At 37.5% G+C, this 25,432-nt stretch overlaps 2 protein-coding genes, 1 long non-coding RNA gene and 1 pseudogene across 5 annotated transcripts; 3 read left to right on the top strand and 1 right to left on the bottom strand.

Moving 5' to 3' along the window:
* Positions 1 to 7,597: 7,597 nt before the first annotated feature.
* LOC121266971 lies at positions 7,598 to 10,054 on the top strand. 3 transcript variants are annotated; one of them, XM_041170846.1, is made up of 2 exons: positions 7,598 to 7,771; positions 8,268 to 10,054. In XM_041170846.1, the coding sequence occupies exon 2, from the start codon at positions 8,303 to 8,305 to the stop codon at positions 9,815 to 9,817; it is 1,515 nt and encodes a 504-aa protein (XP_041026780.1). In that variant the 5' UTR covers positions 7,598 to 7,771; positions 8,268 to 8,302; the 3' UTR covers positions 9,818 to 10,054. The 3 variants fall into 3 exon arrangements, with proteins under 3 accessions (XP_041026780.1, XP_041026779.1, XP_041026778.1); XM_041170845.1 differs by having other exon boundaries at positions 7,599 to 7,771; positions 8,178 to 10,054; XM_041170844.1 differs by having other exon boundaries at positions 7,599 to 7,771; positions 8,164 to 10,054.
* A 113-nt stretch (positions 10,055 to 10,167) lies between these two features.
* On the top strand, positions 10,168 to 10,790 carry LOC121266984. The gene is made up of 2 exons (XR_005940954.1): positions 10,168 to 10,251; positions 10,476 to 10,790. It is a non-coding gene; the product is annotated as an uncharacterized LOC121266984 (long non-coding RNA).
* Positions 10,791 to 11,431: 641 nt separating this feature from the next.
* On the bottom strand, positions 11,432 to 14,681 carry LOC121266970 (heat shock cognate 70 kDa protein 2-like). Its single transcript, XM_041170843.1, has 2 exons — positions 14,250 to 14,681; positions 11,432 to 13,384 (listed from the first exon to the last, which is right to left on the bottom strand). Exons 1-2 carry the CDS (start codon positions 14,461 to 14,463, stop codon positions 11,643 to 11,645), a joined length of 1,956 nt encoding a protein of 651 aa, XP_041026777.1. The 5' UTR covers positions 14,464 to 14,681; the 3' UTR covers positions 11,432 to 11,642.
* A 7,737-nt stretch (positions 14,682 to 22,418) lies between these two features.
* Positions 22,419 to 23,689, top strand: LOC121267279 (annotated as a pseudogene).
* Positions 23,690 to 25,432: the final 1,743 nt, after the last annotated feature.

Genomic DNA, 25,432 nt, shown 5'->3' with positions numbered 1-25,432 from the left:
TCCCATTTGTTGATTTCTTTTTATCATTGCTAACTGCTCATATGAAGCTGCCAAATTATTCAATTGTTGTAACACTACTTACAACATATGTTTTTGCTTGTCTTGTTCTTCATGCAGGTGCACTGTCTCTCTCTTCAGCATGAATACTGCTTCCGCCAATTGAGCATGGTGTGTACCCGCAACCATGTTGCAGGAACGCGGCTGTGATACCACTGTTATGGTAGCTGATAATTGTTAAGTAAATATTGTAAGCACTTTGAGGGCCTGGTCCTCCAATTTGTAATACTTAGATTTCTGGAAATTGATTACTTCATTCACAACAGAAAACAATACTTATAAGCATTACAATTAGACTTGGTCAAGTGATGACCCATAGACTTAAACAAATAACTTCTCACTATTTAATTAACTGACCCATAACAAAATAATCCATAACAAAATAACCTCCCACTACGCTACAGACCCATAATGCCATCTTGGCCCACTACCCTACGGATTCAACCAGCATGACTAAAATAAAACAACAAAATGGGCTGATCTAGCCCAACCCTTCAAACAACCCCTAAAAGCTAGGGTTTTGTCTTACGCCTCATAACAATTCCCTCAGCCCCCTTTCTCGACCCAGAGCCCCCACCCACCCCCAAACAAGATAGAGGCATTTTTCCCATCGCCCACTCCCGTTATCACAATTGTCGCTGACAGCCCTCCGCCATGGAGAGTTCAAATGAGACTTGGATTTTGCTCACTGTGTGAGTTGACTTTCTGACCTGGGTGATGTAGTCTGTCTTTGTGTTGTCCAAGCAAAATAGTTTCTGAGTTGATTTGGCTTCCATGACCATTGTTTCTTATAATGGGTTTTTTTTTTCTTTTTGTACTAATGGTTCTTTGAAATCAGTTCCAATCAATTCTTCCGAAATTGTAAATATCATGTTGATTCTGGACTTTGTAAATGGTTGATGGGATGAAGAGATCCAAATTTCAATTTTGTGCTTTTCTCTTTTCTTTGGAGGTTTGAAGGGGAAAAATTACAACTTTTGGTATTGAAGAAGATGAAAATCTACTCAATTTGGATTGAGAGGGGCTCTTAACCCATCTCATTTCATTATTACAATTTTTATAAATTTTCACACAAAATATAATAAACAATTCAACTTTTTTCAAATCCCAAAACAATTATAATATTAAAAAAAATATTCTAACAATATTTTATTCAATTTTCAACTTTCATCTTAGTTTATCTTATCTCAACTTACTATCCAAACCTAACCTTAGTGCTCCAAAAAATTGGGCAACGGTTTGTATAAAAAACGCTAATGATTTGTGTATGATTTTCTAGATGTCTTGCGTTGGATTATCTTTGAATATTAAACCTTTATAAGTTTCTTCATGTCTTTTGCCAACCAGTATCATCTTTACTTGTAATCTCAAATTCAATATATATATATATATATATATATATATATGTATGTATGAAATTTTTTATTTATAAGTTAGTGTGGGTAACACACTTAATGAAGTACTTACATTGTGGCACCCTCATTCCTCTATAACGTTCCCGACAAGTATATGTAGTACCATGGGTACCAATCAGTTGGCAACACCCTCGATCTTACTCGGGACTAAGTGTGCACTCTCGAATTGAGTACACATCTAAGAAATATATATATATATATATATATGTAAATACTTCATCAGAATAAATAAAGAGATTAGTCAAAGACTAGGCCTCGTTTGGTTATACAAACCATTCCATCTCATCTTATATAATAATTACAACTTTCTCCACCTTCCACACAAAATACAGTAAACAATTTAACATTTTCAAATTCTGAAATAAAAATTATATTAAAAATTTATATTTTAACAATATTTTATTCAACTTTTATCTCATCTCATCAGTATAACCAAACGAGACATTAAATATACAAGAGGCTTGTACAAGTAAGAAAATCATCATTCATTAGTAATACCCATATGTGATTATCATTTATTTCCAAGTAATATTATACATTGTTATCAGTTTCTCACTTACATCAAAATACAATGAAGTGTATATGATTCATTGCTTAATTAAAATAAATATCTCAACAATTATAACTGACTACTAATCGGTAGGGATGGGCGGCGGGGCACCGTTCCTCGCCACCTTGTGTCCACTACCTCGCCCACACCATGTGGGGGCAGGGGCCCCCTATTCGCAGGGAAAAAAGGGTGCGGGGGTAGTGGGTAGGTTAGGCCCAGGCCCGCCTGCATTTACCCCAGCCTACTTCGCCCCAGCCCAATTTCATATATATAACCATATATATATATATACATATACATATATATATATATATATATATATATATAATTTCTAAGTATATCGTTTTATACTTAGGTCCTTAAGTATAAAATCTAAAAACCCTAACCCTAAATCATTTCTCTCTCTCTCTCTCTCTCTCTCTCCACGAGTTCTTCTTTCTCTCCTCCTCATCTTCCTCTCATTTTCCTATTTTAAGTTTTTTATTTTTCTTCTTGAATCTAGACGTCGAGTTCTGTGAATTTGTATTAGTGTATTTTAGTTTTTGATTTCCCACTAGAGTTGTTGTTTAACTTCTTTGTTGGTTGTTTTCTATTTTCTTTAAATTTTTTTGCTTTGTTTTTCTAGATGTGACAGCTGGGTGGACAGAGGGGCAGATGGACTAGGGGTTCGCCTCCACACCTCGGCACATAGATGGGGGGCCCACCCCAAGGGTCCACCCCCGCACTCACACTAGATTACATACACTAAATAATAAAATAAGTCTATTTGGCCCGACTCCAAACAATGCCCAGAAAATTAACTCGATGCCGGAGTGGCTTGATGCGGCCATATTAGACATTATTTGGCATGAGACGTCAACTTTTTGGCCTAATATAGTTGGATTCGACCATTAATCAGGCCATAACAATGGTAGAATCACCATAATAATGGTGGAATAGCTGTATTCGGTCACTGTTCTAAATTTGGTTAGCCAAATCCTACCATTCACTTGGTTGGATATGTCGAATTTGACCCTATTTTAGTTAGATCTGGCGGCATTAGTAAAATTTTGACAGCTGCTTAGGAGAGTCAAGTTGATGGTGTTTGTGACTACCTCGATCATTTGATAATAGAAGGAGGTCTAAATATTTTTTCAGGATTAATTATTTTGGTGTTGAAACTCACTATTTTAAATTGTAGTAATAATGTTTATCTAGTTTGTTTAAAAAAGCGAATAACTATTAAGTGGTAACATGTGGTTTAAAGGTGTTCACAACATCCTTACAGCATTTACATCTGGCTTAGCATAAGCACTGTTTTGCCAAAATACGAGGAAAATTGATTTAATTTAGGCAAAAATCATTCCACATATGGCACCCGCCTAGACAACTGGGGCATCCTCTTGCATACGACGGGCAAATTGTAGTCAGTTTAAACTTCGAAATGCCAGGAGGCGAGTGTCGGGCTAGGCCTTGGGCCTGCTCATATTTCACCCGTCTGCCTGACCCAATATATATAATAATATATATCATATATACTAAAAAAAAAACCCTAACTATAAATATTATATTTTTCTCTCTTTCTCTCTCTCCTCTCATTTCTCTCCTCCCTCTTCTCTTCTCTCCCTTCATTTCATGCCTTAGTGGTCGTTCAGTGGGTTCACCATCCCTTCTTCCCCCTATTCTCCTCCTCCTTTAAGCTAGCTCCACTCCATTGTCGTGGGTCACGACCAAGCCACAATCTATAACAGTAAGACCACAGCTTGGCCGTGTGTGTAACACTTCGTATTTTAGTGTATTTTTATTGAATGATTATTTTTAATAATTCAAAAATTTATTCTCTTGTTTTAAAATTGTCAGATTTTTTTAGTGGGTTTATTTTTATAATTTTTAATTTGTGAAAAATTAAATTTGATATATTCCTTAATATTAATTATTGTCATGCTTTTAAATTGTTCTCTATTTTTGTTTAAATTAATTTATTGTGGGATTTAATTATTTTATCTTCATTTTATCATTACGTTTAAATTATTTTAATTGTTTTGAAATTTTTTTCGTTGGATCATTTTTGTAACCCAAGATGTGAGGATTGGACCTCATTTCTTTCCTTCCATTTTTCCTTTTCATTTTTCTTTTCCCTTCCCTTTTTTTCTTTCTTCATTTCTTCTCTCTCTCTCTCTCTCCTCTCCCGCGCGCTGCTCTCCCTCTCTCCCCCTTGCGATTTTTTCTTCTCCCCAGCCCGCAGCTGCAGCGCCGCAGTGCACCTCACCGCCTGGCCCACCTTCTTCCCCTCTTTCCGGCGACCACCCCCCTCCATTCTCAGCCCCTTTGGCGCCGTCGTTTGCCCCCACGAACCCCTCATAGCCGCGGCACATCTTGAGCTCGCGCGCCGCCGTCGCGCCACCTCCGACCCCCATCTCTTCACCACTTCATCCTCGACCTCCTATTAACCTAACCCACCCATCCCAATCTTCGATCTGCCACCGGTGAAACTCCACTATCAACATTTTCCGTTTTGGACATTTTGGCCTTAAACCGCCCTCTACGCCACCACCCACGGCCAACCACCACCGCCATTGGCTTCATCGACATCACTAAGCCCTACCCTATCAATCTCGGGTCTTGGTTTGTCCCCGTTCAAAAGTGGATTTTTGAGACCCATGGCCACAGTGCATGTTGCACTGTTCTGTTGCTGTGCAGCCACTTCTAGCACCTCTGTGATTTTTCAAAAATTATATTATAGCATTGTAAGTATTTTCTCAAAGAAATTTTGAGATTTAAATGTATTTTGCGCTAACTCATATTTACTGTGAATTGGTTGGTTGTGCCGGACTGAGTCTGAGGAGTAAAGGGGTCGGTTGGATTGGATTATGGAGTTGTTTGTGTGATTGGTATATGATGTGAGATCTATTGACGGTTTCGGGTTTAAATATTGGTGTTTTGAGTTTGACGTTGGTTACGGTGGATATTGATGATTTTAGAAGTAATGATACATTTTGGAATTATGAGGGTTTTAAGTTTTGGAGAATTAAAATAGGTTATTTTAGAAGTTTAGGCTCAAATATCGAAATATGTGATTGATTGGAAACTTACAGAAATTACGTGATTATTTTTATAGGTGACGATTTATAGTCGATTCGATATTTTTGAAGAAAATTCTGGAAAAGCTAAGAATTCAAGGTAAGCGGGGTTTATATTCTAGACCTTACACGAATTATTGAGACTGAGGTTGACTTTCTGAAAACTTTGCATATTTTTGTGATGAAATGAGAACTTGGAAAAAACCAACCTCCGTCGCTTATTTGTATTACTCATGAAATTTGTATGAAAAAGAGAAAATATTTTCTGACATGCATTGTGTAGACATGAGCTAAATTTTGTCATGTTGCCTCTGAAATCTGAAAAAGAGCGATATTGAAAATATGAAAAATTGCGCATTTATTTAGAAAGATGCTCCGACTTTTAATTTCAGTATGTGAGAATGATCTGATTATGTTTTGGTACTCTGTTTTATTTTGATATGGCATCTGAAAACCTTTGGCATGGTGTACTGATTTTGTATTTGATTCTGTTTCTGCTCTGCTCTGCTTTGTTTGGTTTGGTACCAACTTCTCTGTCTCTGAGTGCACCCACTTTGGAAATAAAATAGTTTTATTGTGGTCTTTCTTGTGTGCACACTCGGGACTCCGAGAAGAATAAGGAAAAGATTTCACCTCTGTCTCTGCTCGGTTTGGCTACCGGGGATAGCACAATCCTACCACGGGGGTGAAACATGGTCTCTGCTCTGTAAAATGCTCTGTTTTGATATGACGAAGATGCTCAGGTTATGCTATGCCAAAGTATTTTTGAATATGAAATGGATCTTTAAATATGAACAGTTGACTCTTTTGGAGTATGAAAAGATTGAAAAGTCGCTCTGATTTTCTGATAACACGTTTCTGAGATCTGTATATAAAAATATAATGTTTTGTTTCTGCATACTGAACTTTCTGAAAAGGCTCATGTTTGCACGTTAGTATATGTTCTTTGCTTACTTAGTTGTTGATAACTCACCCCCTCTTATCTCCAATATTTTCAGATGAGTTTTGGATATTTCAGCTGAGGATCAAGACTATGAAGAATTGGGTGAGATGACTTAGTAATAGTGGATTAAGAATAAAAAGATTTCGATGAGTATCGGTGATTTTTGATAATTATATTGTTGAAATGTGAGTTTAAGTGACATGTAGGGAAGTTGGAAATTTTGGGGGTTACTGTACTGAGGATTTTATATACGAGTATGTGTGGTTAATTAAATTTGAAGTGTTTACGTTGGATTTGGAGCTTTTGGAAGAGTATTAGCAATGTTGGAGTTGATTATCAGGTAATTTGAGTTAACTCTCCGGACTCTCAGGAACGAGACATTACAGTTGGTATCAGAGCCATGTTTGAGATTTTGCAGTCATGGATTTATAAGTTAAAGATCCATGACCACAGTCATGGGTCTAGAAGTTTTATGACCCCACAACTGCGACCATGGGCCATAAAGATCTTCCTATAGATCTTTGAAGATCTGTGCATAGATCTTTATGACCCATGATAGTGGCGGTGGCATGTGGGTTTGTGCACAAATCTGAAGATTTGTGCAATTACTATTTAGTTTGGTTTGTGAGATTTTTATGATTATATGTGATTTTGTTGGACTTTTTTTCTTGAAAAATGTGTTGTTGGACAAGGTGGCTGGACAGTGGTGACGCCAATTCGCTCGTCTACCAAGCAAATGCGAATGATCACCTCGTTTAGGAGGGGACGGGATGCAGAGATAGATTTAGTTACCTTGTCCATATGAGGATGGGTTGTGGGATGGTGGCCACTCCCCCATATATGTCGGGTAGCACCCCTAGAGTAAAATAGGAAATAATTCTAAGTTTGTAATCTAAATTTGCTCATTACTGTAGCTCCCCAAAACCTATTTATATTATTATTTTATTAACCCTCAATAAATTTATATAAATACAAATAAACTAAATTGCGATGAGAAGAGCAAGTTCACGTATTTGGAAAAGTTTGACCATTAGAAAGTGAATAAAATTGTTAAGAGTTGAAAATGCGACGGTTAGGAAATGAAATAAAATGTTACGGCTAAAAATGTCAAATCTTGTTATCATTTGTTAACTTTACCATTTGTAAAAGATAAATTGTTTAAAAGTTTTTTACGATTTCATTAAAGATGAATTGTCGAAAATGTAAGTAAGAAAATAATTGAGTAGGTAAAAACTGTGAAAATAAATGAGTTAAAATAAGAATAAAAAAATAATTGCTTTAATAGAATAGAGAGTGAGACCTAAAAAAATAGAAAAATTATATTCATCATCTACACACATCACACGTCATTTTTTTCTCTTATTAAATGTGTGGTATAATAATGATGTGTAGAAGAATTCAATAAGTTTTAAAAGAATAAAAAAAAAAAAAATATGAGTGTTTGGAGATAATTAGTACAAAGTTAAAAAAAATAAAAATTTTAGGAAATATATATATATATATATAGTAGTTAAAATTGGAAAAAATGAATTTTTAAGTAAAATTCCACAAAAATTTTAGGAAACCAACGTGAGTGCTCTTATAGCAGCAGGCGTTCAAACTTCACTTACCCAAAAACCTTCTCTACTTCTTTTGACGGGCGAAAAAAAAAAAAAAAAGGGTGGGGCAAAAGATAAGCACCATGGCCGCCTCTAGAGCTTCTTCTTCTTTTTCTTTCTGCTCGATTCCCTGATGCCTATACCAAAAGGTACTCCTTGAAGATCCCCAATCTCATTCTTGGGTCTCTGGATTTTTAGCTTTACTTTTTGTACTGTTATGTATGTTGTGTCCGTGTAAGTGAGAAGACAACAAGGCTTCGGTTTGATGGTTTTGATTCATTGTTTCCCACCTGTGTTCGGAGGATTTCGGGAGATTCTGGGACTAGGATTAGTTATAGTCTTTCCTTAGCGTTTCCTTTATCTTTTCCCTGGTCTAGGTAGAGATTGAACGGAGGATTTTTTTTTTTTTTTTTTGGTTTTTTTTTAATTTTATATAATCTCAATTTTTGTCCTTTTTTTCTTTGAATTTGTTTTATTGAATAATTTTGTTGATTATTGATGTGGGTTTGTGAGGAATTTGTTATCTTACTGATAAATCTAGGGCTTTGATGGAAGGGAGATAGACTGGGGATTGATTCATTTGCTTGAAGATGTTTGTAATTGAATTGTTTGTATTGGGAATGACAAAATATACAAACCCACCAGCAACAAAAACCATTACCAGGGAGATTAGCTGAGAAATGGGAGATTCTCTCCTCACGGCCCTTTCAATGGAGAATCACCACCCGTCCACGCTCTTGTCCATGGATTCCAGCGCCTCCTCACACGACGATTTGGATTTGGAGATGAATCGGCAAATCATTCTTCACCGTCCGCCGGATATCAATTTACCCTTGTCGGCAGAGCGCAGTCCACCTCCACCTCCACAGCCATGGAATCTGGACCCCTGTGATATTTTAGATGTTGGGCTTGGTCCACAAGTTTATGAGACCGAGAGTTTTCTTACCATACCCGCAGCTGGAAGGAAATGCGCCAAGCGGGTTGATACTATCTGGGGTGCCTGGTTTTTCTTCAGCTTTTACTTTAAACCTGCGATGAATGAGAAATCAAAGGCAAAGATTATCAGGGACAGCAATGGAGTGTCAGGGTTTGACAAATCTGATCTCAATCTTGATGTTTTCATGGTTCAGCATGACCTGGAGAATATGTACATGTGGGTTTTCAAGGAGAGGCCAGAGAATGCATTGGGTAAGATGCAGCTTAGGAGTTACATGAATGGGCATTCTCGTCAGGGAGAGCGTCCATTCCCATTTAGTGTTGATAAGGGTTTCGTACGATCTCACAAGATGCAACGAAAGCAGTATAGGGGTCTGTCGAACCCCCAGTGTGTGCATGGGATTGAGGTTGTTCCATCACCTAATCTCATGGGTCTTGATGAGGAAGAGCGCAAGAGGTGGATGGAGCTCACAGGTCGGGACATGAACTTAACAATTCCACTAGAAGCAAGTGCTTTTAGTTCATGGAGAAGCCTTCCCAACACAGATTTTGAGCTTGAGAGGCCAGCTCCTCCAATAAAGAGTGCCTTGAATTCCCACTCAAAGAAATTGCTTAATGGTTCTGGCCTGAACTTGTCAACTCAGCCATCTAACCATACCAACGGCGATGGAATGGATCTATCACCTGTCAGCAACAAGAGGAGGAAGGATTTTTTCCCTCATGGGAATGATGATGATGGTTTCTTGACTGTAAATCCTCCCTCTGATCGAATTACAGATATAGAGATCCACCCTAATGAACCAAACTGGTTGAATGACTTTAGCGGCGTAATGAAGAATGTCTATGGACCTGTCACTGCTGCGAAAACAATCTATGAGGATAAAGAAGGATATCTGATCATTATCAGCTTGCCCTTAGTGGATCTCCAGAGGGTGAAGGTTTCTTGGAGAAATACTCTCACTCATGGTATCATAAAGGTCTCTTGTATTAGCGTATCTTGCATGCCATTCACCAAGCGACATGACAGGACTTTCAAGCTCACAGATCCATCTTCTGAACACTGTCCTCCTGGGGAATTTGTTAGAGAAATCCCACTTTCAACCCGAATTCCTGAAGATGCAAATATAGAAGCTTATTATGATGGGCCGGGATCTGTGCTTGAGATTTTGGTGCCAAAACTACGTGTGGGGCCTGAAGAACATGAGGTTCGCGTTTGCCTTCGCCCTCACCTAGGAGGCAATGATCTTATGTTGACTTGAGATGATGATCGTTTATTGAGAATTCTATGGGTTGGTGCTCCATCGTCTTACTAACTCTGTACCATACAGTGTATTCTATGAAACGAAATGTGTCTCACACTTTTCTTGAGCAAGTTTTGTTCACCAACAACTGTTATGGTATTTGTTGTGTCCATGAATCGGGTCAGTATTTTTTTTTTTTTTTTTTGTAACGATTCTTGATTTTTGAACTTATAATTGATTCTAATTACCTAGAAATTATTACATTCTCATCTAAATTACGTTCTTGCATGGCATGGCTAGGATACACACACACACACACACATATATATATATATATATTTTGGGTGTAAACCTGTCTTCATGGCTAAATTACCTTATGGAGCTTCAAAGGTACTGTAATCTATAAAAACACTTGTTGGAGCGGGACGGTTTCCATTTGAAAGGATTATACAGTGAGTTTTGTATATTCAGTTATTTTCAAATCACTGGTATATAGGTTGTTGGCATCAATATTACTGTCTCAAAATTTTATTATTACTTTTCTTTCGTCTTCCCTGTATACTTCACCTTCTGTTTTCAAGAGTAAATAAATAAATGGTAATCATTATCCTTTCATCATCTATTTCAAGATTAAGATAATACATTCTTTTTTAATTTAAATGGTTTTTATTCTCAGCCAGGAAGTTTCAGCTCTTGAAATCGGGCGCTGCTTTGGGTATTTAAACCAGCGTGAAGATGCAGGGGCACGGTGGTTTGCATGTAGACAGTTGTAGATATAGTTGAGTTGGGCAAACGTCTTCTTCGAATCTAACATTTGAAGGTTCGGAGAAAGTGTGCCGGTGACACTGAGTCAACGGTTATTGTCTTTTTTGTGAGTCAAGGATGGCGTCGGCGTGTATGATATTTTCTTGTCAATTCATGAATTGTCTTTTACTAACTTTCACCCTTTCCACTTGTTTAATTGCAACTTTGAAATTAGAACCATGAATTATAAATGAAGCAGCCCTCCTACATGAGATTACAAAAAAAAAGAAAAAAAAAAAGAAAAGATATTTGTATTCTTGAAGTATGGAAGCACTGCACAAAACATACCTTCCATTTTATTGACAGACTTGATTAAGTCTTACCATGTCAATAAAATAGTGTGTGTTTGCACACCAACTTCTATATAGAATTTATAACAAAGTTGACCCTTAATTGTTTTCCATTGCAACATGTCGACATATTTGGAGAGTGTTTTCTCCTTACTGAATGTTTGAAGTCACTAAAATGGAAATCTATCCATTTAGTTGAAATTACATCACCCCCCTAATATCACATCTCATAGATATGTACAAGAGAGATTTGCTTCAATTGATGATTTTTGGTAAATTACTAAAGAACGATTTTGTTAACCACTTTACATTGTTTTCTATTTTCTATTACTTTTTAGAGGATTGTTGAAAAACCCCACCCCTTCACTTTCTTAGTTTAACGAAATTAATTTGCTTAAAAAAAAAATTGTCCGGACATTTACCTATACGATTCGTAACTTTCCTGTTCATCCTAACTTGACTGTTGGATAAGTCAATGTTGAGCATGCAGAAGCCTAACCTAGAATGAGCAATCCATTATATATTAAAGAGATGTAAATTGAAGTCTCTAAAAGTAAACACTAGCATAATTCAGGAAAATAAAATTTGCCTGGCAAGACTTTCCCAGGCAAACAATATCCAAAACAACGACGGAATACAAAACATATAATAATTCGGCTTTGAACCAAAAAAGGGATAAATTTCAAAGCCCCATTTTAGTCCTCCATCAAAAAAGCACCATAAAACTACGAAAAGCAGCTAAGAGAAATTTAGTCAACTTCCTCGATCTTGGGGCCAGCACCACTTCCTCCAGCATGAGCATGACCGGGACCATCTTCCTCGACTCCACCGCCCATGTCAGCACCAGCACCTTGGTACATCTTGGCAATGATTGGGTTGCAGATGCTCTCCAATTCCTTCATCTTATCCTCGAACTCATCTGCCTCACCGAGCTGGTTGCTTTCCAGCCATTGAATGGCCTGCTCAATGGCGTCCTCAATCTTCTTCTTATCATCTGGAGAAAGCTTGGCTCCAATCTTCTCATCCTTGATCGTGTTCCTCATGTTGTATGCATAATTCTCCAAGGCATTCTTGGCCTCAACCTTCTTCTTGTGCTCCTCGTCCTCAGACTTGTACTTCTCTGCCTCTTGAACCATCTTCTCGATCTCGTCCTTAGAGAGCCTACCCTTGTCATTGGTAATGGTGATCTTGTTCTTTTGACCAGTAGTCTTGTCCTCGGCAGACACATTCAAAATACCATTGGCATCGATGTCAAAGCACACTGTGATCTGAGGTACACCCCTGGGGGCAGGAGGGATTCCTGAAAGCTCAAATTTACCAAGCAAGTTATTATCCCTGGTCCTTGTTCTCTCACCCTCGTACACCTGGATCAAGACACCAGGCTGGTTGTCAGAATAGGTAGAGAACACCTGCTCCTTCTTAGTGGGAATGGTTGTGTTCCTGGGAATCAGCACAGTCATGACACCACCAGCTGTTTCAAGACCAAGGGAGAGAGGTGTGACATCCAAAAGCAGCAGATCCTGCACCTTCTCATTACCCTCACCGCTCAAAATAGCAGCCTGGACTGCGGCACCATAGGCAACGGCCTCATCAGGATTGATGCTCTTGCAGAGCTCCTTTCCGTTAAAGAAGTCCTGCAAAAGCTGCTGGACCTTGGGAATTCTGGTAGAGCCACCAACGAGCACAACATCATGTATAGTGCTCTTGTCCATCTTAGCATCCCTCAAACACTTCTCAACAGGTTCCATACACTTTCTAAATAGATCCATGTTGAGCTCCTCAAATCTTGCACGAGTAATGGTTGAGTAGAAATCAATACCTTCATATAAAGAATCAATTTCAATGGTAGTTTGGGCAGTGGAAGAGAGAGTTCTCTTAGCTCTCTCGCATGATGTCCTCAACCTCCTGAGAGCCCTTGGGTTGCCACTTATATCCTTTTTGTTCTTCCTCTTAAACTCCTGTACGAAGTGGTTCACCATTCTGTTATCAAAATCTTCACCACCAAGGTGAGTGTCACCAGCTGTTGCTTTCACCTCAAAGATACCCTCTTCAATAGTGAGAAGAGACACATCAAAGGTACCACCTCCAAGATCAAAAATCAAGACATTCTTCTCTCCAACGCTAGTTGCCTTCTTGTCAAGACCATAAGCAATGGCCGCAGCAGTGGGCTCATTGATGATACGCATAACATTGAGACCAGCAATGACACCAGCATCCTTTGTAGCCTGACGCTGAGAGTCATTGAAGTAAGCAGGGACAGTGACCACAGCATTTTTTATTGTGGAGCCAAGATAAGCCTCAGCAATCTCACGCATCTTTATAAGAACCATGGAAGAGATTTCTTCAGCAGCAAATTGCTTATCCTCACCCTTGTAACTGACCACAATCATGGGCTTATCACCAGGTCCAGGAATGACCTTGAATGGCCACAATTTAATGTCACTCTGAACAGAAGCATCACTGAATCTGCGGCCAATCAGCCTCTTAGCATCTGCAGAGATAGGCATGTGTGTACCATACGTTAGAATCTAAATGAACCGAAGTTGATTATTTAACAAAGGAAGAAGACATGCACGACATACACAAACATCCATAACATCCATCACGCACTTATAATTTCAGGAACAGAACAAGTCCTTCCGTTCTGCAGTTAAATATTTGGAGGAAGCTATGCCTGAAAAATCTACTCCTCTCACAAGAAATAATAATGTATAAATCATTTTCAAAGCCACTATATAACAGACTTTCTTTTTATAGGTAAAAAAGCAAAAAAATGAAATGAGATAAACATGAGTTAATCCCGGAATCAAAACACAGGCATAAATCAAGATTCTCCACAATTCTGCAGTTAAATATTTGGAGGAAGCTATGCCTGAAAAATCTACTCCTCTCACAAGAAATAATGTATAAATCATCTTCAAAGACACTAAATAACAACTTTCTTTTTATAGGTAAAAGCAAAAAAACTGATATGAGATAAACATAAGTTAATCCTGGAGTCAAAACACAGGTATAAATAAGACTGATTGTTTGAGTAAATAGCTTTTTCATACAACACGTCAACATGAAATACGGTTAAAAATTCTGCATATAAGTTGCAGTGCTAGTCTGGAGTTCTATATGGCAAAACAACGTCAATACAAACTCAGCAACAAGGATCTGAACATGTAAATAGAAACAACATATATTCTAAGATAAACGATACCTTAAAACCGTAAAAGAACTTAGATTTAACACTTACAACGAAAGTACAACCTATATGCAACAATATAAAGCAGATTAAAATAAAAACAAGCACAACCATTCAGATCTAAAAATCAGCTAAAGAAACGAGTTCAGAGGAGCTCAGATCTCACCGAAGACAGTGTTGATGGGGTTCATGGCAACCTGGTTCTTAGCCGCATCACCGATCAAACGCTCCGTATCGGTGAAACCAACATAGGACGGCGTGGTTCTGTTACCCTGGTCATTGGCGATGATTTCGACCCGATCGTGTTGCCACACGCCCACACAAGAGTATGTGGTACCGAGATCGATCCCGATCGCTGGACCTTCTCCTTTTCCGGCCATTGTATGATTCTTTCTAAGTACGGCCGACGAAAAGGAACAAAAGGAAGGAAGAAGAGGGAGATCTGAAAATTGAAAAAGAAAGACGGGAGCTGCTAGGTTTTCGAAGTGAAGGAGGAGAGCAGGGTTAAGCGCAGCTTATATACATATACAGCGTTAGGGTTAAGGATTCGAGAATGTTCTAACATTTCGAAGTTGTGCAGCCGTTGGATCTCAAATGAAAGATGAAATCGGACGGCTTCAGATTATTTTGCTGTTATACTTCTCATACCAGTGTTGACTCTCTCTTCTATAGTTCCGTGTGAGATCTCCCGTGTCCTGTCCGTATACAGTGTGGACTAAGCATTTCCCGAATTGTAATTACTTTCCTTTTGTTGCCGTTTCCAATAATTTTTCGGACAAACATATCCAAATTTTCTCATACCTTCAATTAACAATTACTTATAACTTATTAAAACATCATAATATTTATTCTTGAAAAACTAAGTAACGATCTGTTGCAAATGCTAACTACAGTTATTTTTGCATACTTTTTACGTATTTTATTGATATAATTAATCAAAATAATTATTTTATATTAAAAAAAATAATACAACTAATCACATCAATAAAATATACAAATGAATACACAAAAATGACTGCATATAAAATTTTTATTTTTTAAATGAGAGTCTTACTTACATTGATATAAGAGTTGAAAAAGTGAGTAAACACATAAACAAAGACCTTTCCTCTCTCTATAATTTCTTAGAGCAACCATCTTAAACTCTTGATTTTGAAGTATATAATTATTTTAAGAGATTCTAATAGCCTACCAAGTGACGTAAGTGTACAATTACAACAATTTGACGTGGACTATAAGAAGACTAAATATCCAGACTTGTGAAATTTCACTTTGCTTGAAGTAATTCGAATTAACTTTATTTAACGCAAACAAAATTATAGAATAAAGTAATTTTAATTTTCTTATGTTTTTATTTTTTTTCTTGTTTGAAAAAATATTCATTATTTTTTTATTTTATTTTTTATTTTTTAATATTGATCTTGAATATTGGTGCATGTTTGAGATTGCGGTAGAAAAAATAACTTATAACTTATAGCTTAAGTAATAAGTTCTATTATTAAAAAGTTATTTATTGTTTAGTAAACATATGTTAAATCACTTTCAAACATATTAAATTTGTTTGGAAACAAATTAAAAAAATGTTTTCTAAATAGAAATGACGATCATTTATTTTTTGAAAATTATGATCATATCTTTAAAAATTTAAAAATTGTAATTATCATAAAGTTGTAGGTGTATTTTCATTTATTGACTGTATTTTTAAAATTTGAATAGCATTCTGGATTATCCGGAAAAACACATTTAAGGAAAAGCATCAAAGTGATGTTTTTCCTCAAACGTACATTTTAACTTATTTGAGATTAAAAGTGTTATAATATCTAATATCCAAACAACCTAATTTTTCTATTAAAGAGTTTTAAAGGCTATTTCAATACTTTTTAAGACTCCTACCGCAATCCCAAACAAGCCCTTTTGATACTTTTCTTTAAACATACTTTTTCGGATAATGTAAAACGTAATTCGAATTTTAAAAAAGCAGTCAATAGACAAAAATACCCATATAATTTTAAGATAATTATAACTTTCAAACTTTTAAGGATATGATCATAATTTTTAAAAATTCAAATAATCGTAATTTCTGTCTCAGAAAGTACTTTTTGTAAAATTTTTTTTTCTAAAATAATGTAACATGTTTAAAAGTACTTTAAACATATGGTTACCAAACATTAAATAACTTTTTAATAATATAACTTATTATTTAAAACTATAAGCTATATTTCTTACCACAATCCCAAACATGCACTCAATCAATCTAAATTTTTTTTATTAAAGAGCTTTTAAGACTATTTAAACATTTTTTTAATACTCCTAATGCAACCCAAACATGCCCTTAATGTTTTTACTTTTTTAAATTTCTTTTATCTATTAATATTTGTCTTTTTCATCTTTTTTTGATTCTTTTGAATTTTTAATTCCTTTTAGGAAAGGGGTTTATGTAAAGGGGCGGCTACTACGCCGCCCCATTTTGACCGCTGGGCATACCGTCCAGCATAATTTTTTTTTTTCTTTTTTTTTTCACATTTTTTTAACATATTTAAATATATTTAAAAAATTAAAAAAATATACCAATACACTTAAAATCACTTCCTTAACTATTAAGTAAAAAAAAAATAAAATAAAAAAATAAATTTTGACTATGTGTCAAATAGAGGTGTCAAATTAGAAAGGCAAAGTAGACTTTCTCTTATGTAAAATTTTAATGGAAGAGAGAGATTAAAGAGTTATGCTATATAGAGTCACTTTTACGTACTTTTTGTACACTCTACTGATATAATTGGTCAAAATAGTTATTTTATATTAAAAAAATGACGTAGTCAATCACATTAATAATGTATAAAGAATATATAAAAATAACTGCACATATAATTTTTATAGATTAAATCACGGTAGCTTTAGAGAGTGGATGCCGAACTTGACAATTTTGAAGTGACTTCAAATTGGATAACGGTTTAAGGAGGTTTATATACTTTTTTCCACCTTTTATGTCAACCCCTTGTCCAAAGTCCAAACACTTGGGTTTTTTTGGATAAGTATCAATTTAATCACACATCTAATCTAAAGTCGAAAGAGAAATGTTAGGTCAATAAAAGAATTATAAAAAGGAAAATTACAAATCACAGCCTATAGTACTTGTAAGGTGATTTTCCCCTCAAGGCCCAAGATGCCCAATTAAGTCCGGCCCAGAGCAAAAAGCCATTAACCCGGCTCACTAGAAGGCTCCTCTGTACATGACCTGGTGGAGGGATGGTACTGTAGACGATGAGACTCATCGATCTGATGGCCTCTCGAGTAGTGTCTTGTGCTCGCTCACATAACAGACATGATATACGGAGAACCGTTGATCTATTGATAGAAAAAACATGAACAAACCATAAGGGAGATAGACTGAGAGAATAAAATCGGATAACCACGCCGCATTAATGGCTTACCACCCAGATAACATGCCACCTTAAATGATGGCGTCGTAGAGCCACACCACATTAATAATGGTGTCGCAGAGCCACGACGCATTTAAAAACTTTGACACAATGAATAGTACAGGGAACACAGACGTCGTGGTAGCAGGCGTTGTTTGCTCTCCATGCTTGTAGTATAAATAACAGATCTCAAGTACGATAATATATCTCTGATTCTTAGACTTTCTTACTATTTACTACACTTCAAGAATATTTATTAATTTTGGTATTGGAGGTTACTGGGCCCCGAGTTTGCTCTCTCAAAGTCACACTCTTTTCTATCTTACGCAGGGACCTTTTTGAATACTTGAGTTGTCGAGTATTAGCTCAAAGATATGCGAAACATGACGTTAATAGTACTGATGCATAAAATTTATTTTACAATTAAAAGAAAAATTTTGAGTTTCGTGCTTTCATTACTTGTTGAAATAAAGAAAATACAAAAAAAAAAAAAAAAACTTTAGAGAATATTAAAATTTAACGTTGTTTGACACTGCAAGCTATGCTATAGAACTTGGGGTTAAATGCACTATAAATGATGTAATATGCAAGCTTTCTACCTCCTTATTGCTCTATATAACAAGAGAAGATATATATATATATATATATATATATATATATATATATATATATATGCATATATTTATATATATATGAAATTGGGGAAGAAGATGCTAATCCGTCTAGACTCTAGTGCCGAATTCCTTAATTAAAAATTGAATTCATCGTGACCTCTTTTAGAGGGGAAAAAAAAACTTGTTAGCGTATCATTATTGCCTAGTTTCTTCTTATTACTAAAATTATTTTATCAAAAAGTTAATTCGAGAAATATCACAACATTAGTGAGTACATTAATAACAATTTAGGTTTGTATAGTGACATGAAATGAGATAGTTTTAAATGAAAGTTAAAAGTTAAATAAAATATTTTTTAAATATTATTTTTTAAAATTATTATTGTTTTAAAATTTTGAAAAGTTGAATTGTTTATTATATTTTGTGTACGAATTTAAAAAAATTGTAATGATAAGATAAAATCATTTTTATATCCAAATAGTGCCTTAAACATATATATATATATATATTTATATGAATTATCATGATTTTTTAATGGGCATCTCAAACTACGAAAGTTTTGTCAATATATAAAAATCGTTTTGATATATTAGGATGATATTATAATTTGATTAGTAAAATAGAAATTCCCTCAAAATAATAAAAAGTTACCATCACGCTTTCTGTTCACTTTAGGGTGCAAAGAGAGAAAAAATCCAAAGTGGCCATGTCATTTTATATGTCACGTCTGGCGTTTGCTCACAAATGCATAATTACGAGTTCGAATTGGCGAAGATTTTTATAAGAAGCACGCCGAGCCGAAGACTTCGCTGGCCACAGGTGGGCGGCGAAGAATCCGTGGAGTTGGACAATGACCTATAAGCGATTAACCGTACGTACTTATTCTTTACGAATATGGTCCCCTCGAGTTTTAACGAAACTAGTGGAGAGACCTCGTTCCTTGCTCTCTCTTTTTTTTTTTTTTATAAATAACAAAGAATAAAATTAGTATAATTTATATTCAATGAGGATATGGTGCTTTTTACATTCTTGGATGAAAAGAATATGATGCTGTTATTCAGTCTCATAGATTTATCTCTTTAAAGTTATTATTAGTATGGTTGAAAATCGAAGGTATCGGTGCAGTTTTGATCCAAAATTGAAACTGCACCGATAAGGAGAAAATTTCCTATTCTTGATTGAAACCGGCTGTGAGGGAGAAAGAGAATAGGTCTAAATTTGATGGTCGGTACCGATCGGTTCAGTGGTTTGAGAAATCGGTTTTTCATCACTGGTCACCAACAACAACAATCACGATTCACAGCAACACAAGAATCATAAAATGCAAAAAGAAAATAAAAGAAAAGAAAGATACTTAAATGATAATCAACTATTCATCATTCAACCTTGCATAAAAAAATAGGTCACCACTCACCAGACGGAGATGTCATGCGGCGTGAGAGACGTCGGAGAGGGAAAGAGATGATGAGAGAGGAGAGAGGCGTTGAGCTAGAGAGAAGTTGAGAACTATGGCCTGCCACTGAGAGCCTGAAAGAGGAGAGAGGCATTGGGCCTTGGCTGTGACACAGCTGTCGTGGGGCGTGGGGGTTCGCTGACGAGAGAGGAGTGATGTTGCTAGAGATGGAAAGAGTTTGAGAGAGGAATGTAGTCAGCAGAAGAAGAAGAAGAAGAAGAAGAAGAAGAAGGGGGGAGGAGGAAGGATTCATTCAATCCTTGACCCTAGTCAAAAGACGACGCCGTTTCAAGTGAAACGGCGTCGTTTTGTATTATAAATATATATATATATATATATATATTATATCGGCCGGTTCGGCAGGATTGAATCGGCTGACGTCAGTTCTGGTTATTTTCTACTGCCGGCCGACCAATTCTCTACTGATTTCGATCGGTTCTTGACTCCGATGGTCGGTCTCTATCAGCGACGGTTGGTTAGGCCAGTTCCTATTCACCCCTAATTATTAGTGTAGAGGTCGAATTAACAACCTATAATTTAAATTAGAGATAAAGTCAATAAAAGATAGGATAAACTAACTCAGATTCCTAAAAAGAAAGAAACTCATATTCCTAAAAGGAAAGAGATTCACAAGACAAGTTGGACTCAATCACTCAAACGAAATAGACTTCTATATAAGGAGGAGATCCTCAAATCTTCTTCTTTCTTTTATTTTTTTATTTTTTTATTTTTTTATTTTTTATAGGGAGGAGATCCTCAAATCGGACGAACTCTCGACAAGCTCTTTATACAAAATATCTCCATAGAAGCTTCATGCGCCAAACTCCACCACACATAGCGACTCCAAATGATTTTTCCTGAATTTTTCTATTGTATTGTGAGATATGTGAGGTCATGAGAGGTTTTAAAATCACCAATTATAATGGATTTCTCCTCCAAACAACCCATGGACGTAGACATTATGTCGAATCACGTAACACCCTGTGTCTCTCTTTGTTTACTCTTATTCGCTTATTTAGTATTTATATTATGGATGAACACGAAGAACACCTAATCGAAGCCTGAATCATTATCATGGGCCAGGGATGATTATTTTCCCTCCTCCAGTCTGTTGTGCAAATTAAAGCATTAACAGTTGGCACTGTCTGTGGGATCGAATTTTTATTCTTGGAACAGAAAGGGGAGTAGGATGATTCTCCAACTTATGAGACTGTCTTAAAAAAAGCAGGGTGTGCACTGTGAGCATTGGGACTCTTCCATAGCCGAGAGGAGCCGCATTGGCAACACCACACCAAGCTTTGGCGACCAACGTGCACAACCTTGCCACCCTCATGGCAATCAATAGCTCTCCAACCTCACCCCGTGCATTGCCTTGCTAAGCTATGGCAACTAACGTGAAGCACCTTGTGGCGGGCAACAATCTCGCCAAGCAGTTCATAGCCCATGGTGGGCGATGATGCATGACGGGCAACTGATCATGGGGAAAAACCCTAGCATGGCGGGCAACTGATCATGGAGAGAAAGGAGTAGGTGAAAGTGCACATTAATTGCCCAGGGGTCTAGGCTTACCCATGAGTCCTAATTCAGACAAGCAGAGCAAAAAGGATACGCGGAAAAAAAAAAGAAAACAATTCATTCCGAAATGGATGGACAATTATCAACGTCACAAAAGAGCTCAAAGACTGACAATTTCTTCGTACAAAAATCATTCATTAGCAAACAATCCCAGTTAGCAAAAATGGAAAGTAGGGGGAAAAATGCTCTGGTTTGTCTCTCTCAAACTTGCTATTTGAATTTCATTTTTCTACTAACAAATTCAATTTTTGGAGATTTCTCCCACCAAAACTCCTCGAGGTTCCACGAGAATCTAAGTGGCTACACACTTGGCAAATATATTTCACGGGAAATCGCCAGCATGACAAGGAACACCGGCTACAAAGTCCCTCCTAGGTGCCATGCATACATCTTAATCTGTTTGCATCAGAATAGACCACTTGGTATTACGGGCATCTTGAGCCTTTATCAATGCTAAAGCATGGTTATGCACGGTCATTACCCATGTGTCGCCAGCCTTCATGACACTCTAGCGGAATGGCTTAGGTTTACAAATCTCAAACTTGTAACTTGTATCACACTAACCTATTTAGTTTTTGGTGAAAACCTCTTAAGGCGGTCGAACTCAACCTCTTGCCACAACAGTACGGTCGAGTATCCCCCAAACTCTAATGACGAGTACAAAGACAAGCGCTGCTAAGGAAAAAGAGCGTGAAGGTCAATAGACCACGCGACCTTTAAACACCAATGACAAGTACAAAGACTCGTGGTGCTGAGGAAAAAGAGCGCGGAGGTTGACAGACCACGTGACCCTTAAACACCAATGACGAGTACAAAGACTCGCGATGCCAAGAAAAAAAGGCCGTAGAGGATAATAGACCACACGACTCTTAAGACGAGTACAAAGACTCGCGGTGCTAAGAAAAAAGGGCACTGAGGTCAATAGACTAAGTGACCCTTAAACACCAATGACGAGTCCAAAGACTCATGGTGCCCACGAAAAAGGGAAAGGTCAAGGACCGCGGATTGCCCGACCTCCATTGTTATATGCAAACAGGCGGGAAAGGTCAAGGACTGCCCAACCTCCTAGTCGCCTAACAGGCAGGCAGCTCTCTGGACTACCCGATGTCTTTCACACGGACAACAATACAAGCACAACATCTTCTGTTTATGCTCATGCCACAACAACTGCTAGCAGGTTACCTTCGGGAATGAGCCACCTAGCTCCACAACCGCATCACGTGAGTTTCCTTTAGGAACGAGTCGATGGGCTCGGGAACCGCCTAATGTGGATCATGGAGTCGACGGGCATCCCCATCTGCATGCACTGCAAATTGCGTGACTTGACCTCCATACAGAATCTCAAGGATGAGCTACATGTTCTTGCTTGTGTTCATGGTCTCGAAAATGTACCCTCCCTCATTAGCCTTATTGAGTTAACTCGAGGATCAACTAAGAAGTCCCTAATAAAACTTTTTGTTATGCATCTTGTTGAACTTACAGAATGATCCTCTTCGATTATAATGGTCCTACGTGCTCGGAGGAATGGCTTTCCATTCTTCAATCGCATGCGCCAATGTGAGTGTTATGATCGAGTAGTTGGGGCATTCCAAGCTTATAGTCTGTTGGGTTGTGTCAGGGTTCGACCAACAAAGGCAATCTCAACATTGTCTACAATGCATGAGGATATTTGACATGTGTTAGAGGATAAAAGGGTGACGATGATCATCCTACCATTCCACAAACAATGGAGAGGTGAGCATAATGAGATAGAGGAGAGTGTGGGACATGGTTGGAGAGGAGTAAATCAGAGGGTAATAAATAATGCACGGTGCTAAGTGGCTATCCTTGTGGACCGTGGATTAGGTAGTGGGTCCCAAACTCTAGGGCCTACGGCCATCGCGTAGCAACGAGTTTGTGTAATCTTCTTTGGTGGATCTGATGATCGTGAGGCCTTGGAGTTTGGTGGTAGGATGGCGGAGCATCCTACAGTTAAATTGACCGTTGTAAGGTTTGTAGAGAAAGATGAGAAGATGAGTATTGACATGATGTTGCAACTCTCATCAACTAGCAAGTGTGGTGAACATAACTATAGTTTCTCCACTGCTGAGATAAACCATGAGAGGGAAGGGGTAAATTAATTTCCTTTTATCTTTTTGCTATAAGACTGTCATATTTTTAATAGCAAATTAATTCTATAACATGCAATAAAATTACTTTCTATATAAAACAGGAGCTAGATGAAATTGTTGTTGCCGAGTTTCAAAGCAAGTGGGATGGGACGGTAGAGCATTTTGAGAAGGTGGCTGACAACATTGTTGAGGGAATTTTGAAAATAGGGCAAAGTGGGGAATATAATCTGATAATTGTAGGCAAAGGTCGGTTCCCATCAATTATGGAATCTAGATTAGCAAAGTGCCAAGCTGAGCATGTAGAGTTGGGGCCTATTGGAGACATACTGGCCTCGTCAGGCAATGACGTCGTGTCTTCAATACTAATCATTCAAAACCATGATCTTGCCCACGTAGAGGAGGCTCCAGTGTCTAAGGTAGTTGTGCACACCGAGTACAAGTGTAACGCCTGTCCTTATGGTAGGTCATTTTATAAAATATTTTGAGAAAGAACGACGAGAATTATCGTCCGATTTAAAACTTTTTGCTTCTTTCCAGGATGCAAGACTCTACGTTTATAAAATAAGAATGTGCTTTTGTAATAAAAGAGGTTTACAGCTGAAGACATCAATTTTAATAATAAAATGCCTCTCTTACATTTGAACCTCGTGCCTAGACTTTCGTGCTCTTCCCCATGGGCCGTGTCCGTCCCGACGGATACTTCATTTCCTTCCCTGTGGGGGGGGGGGGGAGGGGAGGGACATGCATAAAAATTAAAATGAGTCGAAGACTCGTAAGCATTACTTCATGCAGTTAAAATATAACAATGTAGGTTTTCATTCATGCATTCATCATTACATACTATACATACATGCATGCGTGCGTACGTGCGTTCATTTGAAAACTTCACTGGACGGGATTTTCCTTTCTTTTCGTAAAACGTTTCACCCGTCAGTGCCTTCATTTCTGCAAGAGTGCAGTGCCTTCATTTCTTAAGGTGCGTTCGTGCATGCGTACATACGTACATATATACATTCTTTCTTTTCACTTTCATAGGCCGGTACATACTGTTACGCCCCATGTATTAGGGTTAGGGCCCTTTGACCTAGATTTCGCCCGTGGCCACAGGTTGGGAATCCCATATCATAGGGGGTAGCATTGGGTGTACTACCAGTACTACTTACCCGATATTGCAATCTGCCCATTCATTGGTATCCTTTCATTATTCATGTGGCCGTTACGTATCTTCATACATTTCATGCTTTCATTCATTCATTCATGCCAGCTCTGAAGAGTTGGAGCTTTCATTCATTTCTTTCTTTCATTTAACATGAGAAAACATTTCTTTTCGTGAGAAAACATTATTTCGTGAGGATGGGCTCGAACGTCCTCTTTCATGACGTCCACGAGCATCACCTCGCGGCATTCACAAAAGTATCAGTTCGTATCGTCCATAAAACATAAAGCACGGGCTCAAACTTCACCTTTTGCGGCATCCGTAAGCATCACCTTGAATGTCGGCATTCGCGGCGTCCGCGAGCATCACCTCGCGGCGCTGGCGACAGCGTCGGTCCGTAGGATCCGTGAAGGCGTCGGCTCAAGCTCGTCTTTCGTGCATTTACATCAGTTCGTTTTCTTTGAAAATACATACAATAGATATATCTTATAGTCATTCACTCGCATGCGTACAATTAATAACTTTGGGTGCGTAAAAAGGGGCTTTCATGGAAGGGTCGTACGTACTTATACGTTTGAAAGCATGGCATCTTCTTTCGTGAACATTTTCTTAAAGAGAAGAGCTTTTTGTTTTCTTTTCGTAATTTCTAGAAAACTCCAGAAGGGCATGAACGTAATACTTACCTGGACTCCATGCTATTTGCATATCATGCAGTCCATTCATGCGCGTGTCAGCTGGCAACCTACATGCATACATAACCTTAACGTCATTCTCTATCTAGTGCATAAGCAACTTAACTATAAATAGAACTACGCTATACTTGGAACACTCTTCTTCTATCTCATGCACTTACGTGCCCTTAACTACGTTAAAACCTTCGGAGACCCATTGCGGTCACTGCATCTTCCAACTCAGGTCTTGCCTCGAGTGCTCATTCACTAAAGTGAACCCATGATTCACCTTAGGATTAAGATACTAAGACCTCTGTCTCATTCTTCTCATTAACCACGTTCCGACGCAT

The sequence above is a fragment of the Juglans microcarpa x Juglans regia genome, chromosome 5S (assembly GCF_004785595.1).
Source record: "Juglans microcarpa x Juglans regia isolate MS1-56 chromosome 5S, Jm3101_v1.0, whole genome shotgun sequence".
Taxonomy (NCBI): domain Eukaryota; kingdom Viridiplantae; phylum Streptophyta; class Magnoliopsida; order Fagales; family Juglandaceae; genus Juglans; species Juglans microcarpa x Juglans regia.
This window is presented reverse-complemented; position numbering and strand designations above follow the sequence as displayed.